This window comes from Echinops telfairi, unplaced genomic scaffold (genome assembly GCF_000313985.2).
Source record: "Echinops telfairi isolate 266 unplaced genomic scaffold, ASM31398v2 ScPeMD7_7419;HRSCAF=8457, whole genome shotgun sequence".
Taxonomy (NCBI): Eukaryota; Metazoa; Chordata; class Mammalia; order Afrosoricida; family Tenrecidae; genus Echinops; species Echinops telfairi.
Genome location: NW_022111319.1, coordinates 687,104 through 693,153, shown reverse-complemented (window position 1 = coordinate 693,153; position 6,050 = coordinate 687,104). Strand labels below are relative to the sequence as shown.

The 6,050-nt window shown below is 32.5% G+C and overlaps 1 protein-coding gene across 1 annotated transcript in view; it reads right to left on the bottom strand.

The window, feature by feature from the left end:
• Nucleotides 1-6,050, bottom strand: part of HDX (highly divergent homeobox) — a 197,482-nt gene that overhangs the window by 68,197 nt on the left and 123,235 nt on the right. Inside the window, exon 4 of the mRNA XM_004714130.2 lies at nucleotides 1,800-1,946. Within this exon, the coding sequence (XP_004714187.1) occupies nucleotides 1,800-1,946 (147 nt within the window). The remainder of the gene's footprint in view (nucleotides 1-1,799; nucleotides 1,947-6,050) is intronic.

Below are 6,050 nucleotides of genomic sequence, written 5' to 3'. Positions count from 1 at the left end.
ACTAGATATCACTGTACTGCTTATTTTCCAATATTTCTTTTTCTTGCCTAATTGCTGTGGTTAGTGACTTTTATTCCAACATAATAAAAATGGTGAGAGCAAGTACTCTTGTCTTATTCTTGGTTCCAAGTAAAAAGCTTTCAATCTTTTTCATACTCTTTCCAACAAATATAATGTTGGCTTTTCATATATGCCAAATAATCATATTGAATTCAGTCTTTTAGATGGTTTTAAAAGGAGTCTTTGGGCTTTGCCAAATGCTTTTTCTAGATCCATAGAAATGATCATATTGTTCTTTTACTATGATCTATTCATGTCAAAAACATGTTGAGTTATTTTCTAATGCTGGCCAAAACATCTTTGAATCCCTGGGATAAACCCTCTTCTGTCATGGTGTATGATTCTTTTAATATACTGTTGGAATGTGTTTGTTACCATTTTGTTTGATCAATCTAATTTTCATTTGTTACATAACTTGTGAGTTGTAATCTCATGTAATTTATTTGATACATAACATTTCAGGTAATCTCATGTAATTTTAAAATCATTTTATGGAATGATATTTTTGCAATTATACAATTCCCTTATTTAAAGTATACAACATATTTGTACATTCAGAGTTGTGAAATCATTACTGCACTTTAATTTTAGAACATTTTCAAAGTACCCTAAGTAAATACAATACTTACTAGCCATTACTCTCCCTATCTCCATACTTCCCTCCCATCTCAGCCTCTGGAAAACACTTATCTACATTTTGTCTATTTGCCTATTCTGGATATGGCATATAAATGGAATTGTATAATATGGGATCATTTGTGACTCTCATCTTTCATTTAACACTATGTTTTACATGTTCATACATTCTGTATCATTTCTTTTTATGAGAGAATACATGGATATACAACAATTTTCTAATCCATCATTTGATGGACATTTGGGTTATTTCCACATTTTGGTTATTAGTAATAAGGTTGCTATGAACATTTGGATACAAGTTTTTCTGCAAACATACATTTTTAAATTACCATGGGAATATACTTAAGGAGTAAACATTTGGTCAATGGTAACTTAATGTTAAACATTTGAGAAAATCCCAAATTGTTTATTCCACTAAAAGTCTACAAAGATTCCAATTTTTCCACCTTCTAGTCAACCTTTGTTATCTTGTTTTTGTTAGGCGCTATCAAGTTGATTCTGAACATAATTACTCTATGTTCAACAGAGAGATTCACTGCTTAGTCCTGCACCGTCCTTACATTTGTGCTATATTTTAAAATTATGTCTTTACATTAAAATTTGTTTTAAGATACAGCCATCTTAATTCCATGTCAACTAACAAGAACTGTGGGTATGAAGAGGTACCTCATTATGGATTTGATTTGCAGATTCCTAATAACTAATAATATTGAACATCTTTACATGTACTTACTAGACATTTGTATATTTTGTTGGTAAAATGTGTTCTTCAAATTTTTTATACTCTTCCCTTTCCTAGAGTTGTAAGAATTCTTTACATATACCCAATATAAATCCTCTGTCAGTTGTATAATTTTCAAATATTTTCCCTCCTATCTTGTGGTTGTTCAATGTAGTAATGCTCAAGCATCAGAACAATTGTGAGGATGGCACAGTACTGGATGGTGTTTCATTCTGTTGTGCATAAAGTCGCTATGGATATAAACTGACTCAATGGCACCTAACAACAACAATCATTTATAGCACATAATGCAATGTTTTAAAGCGTTCATTTATGCTACTCACCAACCACAGTATACAAATTATTGAAAATGTCTTACCCGCACTATTTCACAGTCAACATTTAATTCAGTTGCAACTGCTTCAATTTTCTCTCTACAAACAGAGCCCAAACTGGTCATGCCATTGTCCCAGTACTTCTTAAGAGTGGCTAAGTCTCGGTCACTGAACTGAGTACGATCTTGTAGCTGTAAAACAGAGTTTTTTTTAAAGTAAGATTATCAAAGGAAATAATGTTATATGAAGAATCATTAGGGTGAAATATGCCAGATTATATTCAACACATAATAGTAACTAAAGTCGTTTCATAGTACATTTCCCCCTGCACAACATCTCTATATTTTTATTTTTACATACTTTTATTGTGATATAATTAACATACCATACAATTCAATAATTCCTATTTCCGCCCACCTCCCCTTCCATGCCCCCCCCAACACCTTGATTTCCTTGTACAGAAAAAACATACAAAGACAAAGTCCAACTGAACAAAGACAAAACCCAACTGAGCAACAATGGCCAAATAAGACAGAGAAAAGCCACAATCTAAAGGAAAGTAGAAAACATTAAAAAATAAAAACCAGAATAAATGTACAAAAGTTCAAAAGGGAGATATATGTCAAAATATTACTTTCTGGTCTAACTGCAGGTACTAAAATCCATTTTACAATGTTCTTTGTATGATACAACATATAATGCCTTATATCAATAAATAGGACAACATACTTAAAACTCAAACAATACCAAACAATACACATAAATTTGTTATAAATCTATAATTTTGAAAAGTAACTAACTATCAGAGATTAAAGCAGCATTCTAATTCTTGGTTTAGTACCACAAGTTTACAAATGGATGGAATAAAATGTGTCTTTCTTTAAGAAATATATTAATTCCATTATATACTAAATGTGTTTTCTTTTTGTACACACAAAAACAAAGCAAACAAAAACATCCTGATATGTAACATTTTTCAATAAGTGAATCATAATATGTTATTCAATTTTATTATTGTTATTATTTTTAAATCAAAAGGAATAACTCTGGAATTATTTACAATGTAAAAATATCATTAGGTGCTCAATCTATATTGATTACACAATCTTGGTGGAGCTAAAATTCCTTAAACTATGGCACAAAATTGTAGTAATGTTCCAGGTACATTCATATAATTCATTACAAATGCCAGTACAAGTAAACCAAGTTCACGTGGAAGAAGCACTCCAACTTGTGCGATCCAAGGATTGTAAATAATAAAATCCAAATCTGAAGGAAGTAATGGTGAGATTAAAATGTGAAATTAAATGGTATCAGAGATTAAATTGCAGAAGTTTATGGATGACAGTGGAAGCCCAAAATCCATTTTCAGGGTCCACACAAGGATTAAGCCTCCTGTGACTCCCCTTGAACCATCGCTTAGGGATGTGAATAGCTTTGTTTATCAAATAGAGAGCATTGTAGAGTTCATTATGGCAGATGTAGTTATGTTAAAATGTAATATCATTGCGCAAAGTCATTTTAATGGCAATTTAACCATGCGGGGAGGGGGGCGGGTGAATGCTGTAAAATTGATGTGGTAACGATTGTACATTTTTCCTTGATATGATTAAACAACTGAGCTATTGCAAAAAAAATGAAAAAAGGGATATAATTTGATCTTCTTTTCGATACATTTTACAGCTGTTTTGGTTTTTTAAAAAAGTGAAGGGGAAATGCACATGGATGTGAACAGCCTTGCTGGAAAGTAGATTATTGCCGATGCGGTTGTGTTAAAATTTGATACTATTGTTTGATCTCTTTTTAAATTTGTCTAATTTTTAATAATTTATGTTTTCTTTTCAATTGAGGTTTTAATCGTGTTATTGTTGTTAATCCACACACACCCCGGCCGCCCTTTTTTTAAAACATGTTTTTCTGTATATGAAGTCCAGGGTAGATAAGTCAAGAGAGATAGTAACTGGACTGGTGATTCATTTGGGATATGGTGGGTGAGGTTGGTGAGGATGAATACAAGAATGATGAAGAGGTTTTAGACCTGATAGTGGTGATTATTGTATAATTCTTCTTGATGTGATTGAATATTGAATTGTATGAAATGTGATTTATATGCTAATAAAATTATTTTAAAATGCCAGTACAAATATTCCTATAATTTTCGATTGCACCAAATTCTCCAGTTCAAGTTAACCTATGTTACTATTAGAATGGAAGGAATAATAAACAAAACACTCATTCTATTAATTTATAATTTATTTAGAAGACACCAAAAGCTGATATGATTTTCTAGAATTGTGCTGTAGTCTCAGCATTAGCAATATTGACAGTGGCCTTTTATGACAGCACCTGTTAAGTATCAATTTATTCGGGAGATTTCTAAGAGTATGTTTTAATTTATAATAAAGTGAAAAAAAGATCAATTAACTTTAAAACTGTAATGTCTTTTTAGAAAAGGAAAAATGATGAACATTGAAAGAAGAGGAATTCTTCCCCAAAGATCCTTGAAGTTTAGGTCAGTTTTCTTTTTCTATTGGACCCTAAAGCCACTTTGACTATACAAGGTATCCTACAGCCTACACTTCTGACTCTTGTAGGAAGTATATTAGGGGGAGTTACTGATGATTTTATGAAAATAATAGCATTCTAATAGCTCTGGAAATCTTGGTGAAAGGAAAAGCATGACCAAAATGACTACATAATTGTGTTGACTTCATTTGATGTATGCTGTGATGCAATATACAGAAAATATCTGCTATTTTCATCTGCCTCAAGAATACCCCTGGTAACATCTTTGTTTTAGAATCCAAATTAGTTGAAAAAAAAAGAAATAAAATCAAACTAGGTGAGAAAAAACAACTCTGGTGAAATTGTCTGATGAGTATGTATCTCAATCAAATGTAGAACTAAATTATATATATGTATTAAAATAAAGCCTTTTGAAATGGGAAATATTAATTTTCAAACTAATTTCCTCAGCTTGTGGCCTTACTTTTCTGTGTTGATGTCAAGTTCAAGAAGGAAAAGAATGTTTTGTAACTGATTGTGGTAACAATTGTACAATACTGCTTGATGTGATTAAACTATGGAATGATATGATCTCTCTATTAAGTCCCAATAAAATGGTTTAAAAAATAATAACACAGTTTAATTGGCATATGAAACAATTTAATAGTTCAATCATATTATGAAGAGTTGGGGCTAAAATGAAATGCAAGCTCAAAATCTATTCATGCATCAATGGTTTATATAGGTCTCTGGTTCACTATAGAGACAGCTTTTTGATGTTATGTTAGACAATGTTGTCAATCAATCCCCTGGGGCATCACTTCCACTGCCATCAAGTCAATGCTGGCTCATAGTAACCCTGTGAATCTCCAAGCCTTCAATTCTTCACAGGAGTAGAAAGCTTTATCCTTGTGATTAACAGCCCAATTTGTAATTACTAAGATTGACAGTGTTATGAGTTTAGCCAATAGTATAGAATTTAGAATATTATCGAGAAAAGGAAATTATGAGTGTAGGTCAGCTATAAACCACAATACATGAACTGTTCACTTGTACAGATTAAACTCTTAAGGGACTGGACAATAGTTACACAAACAATGGTGGTTGGTGATAGAGCAAATCTTCCAGTAATCTTCATTCCCAACAGCAGAACCATGCTGTCATATATGACATAATGAAACAAGGAGGGCATTAAAATAGTAAGTACATTGTAGCTCCAGGTTACTGTTAACTGGGCATCCTCAAGGCACTAGATTCAAACCAAAGTCCAATGTCCTCCAGTTTTATGCCTTTGGGTTTGCAGTCATCTGCCTTGCGGGAAAGCCCAGTTCACTTAGTGGAGTTTTAACCTTGAGCCCTTCTGATGTGGCCTATGAAGGATGTTGTGTGCCTTGAAAGAAGAGTATAAAGTCCCAGTAGGCTACAGCACATGGACTGGGTCACCAAAGGCAGTATAGAAAATAGTCTCAATCTAAAAACAATTAGTACTTATGACATGGCCCTGCTTGATGCTCACTCTCATGAAGAGATCATTGAAAATATGGTACAATAGCAAAGTGTGGTGAAGAATCTGTATGGTGCCTGGCCATGAGAAAGAATAGTGTGTGAGATCTTAAAAGCTTGCCTTGAAATAAGCAGTCACCTAAGTGATATCACGACTAAGTCTACATAGAAGAATCACTCCAGCCTCTGTTATACAAGGATTGTAAATAATATACTTCAAATATAAAGGAAGGAAAGATATCAGAACTTAAATTGTGAACATCTGGTTTGCAGGAGGCTATGGATGA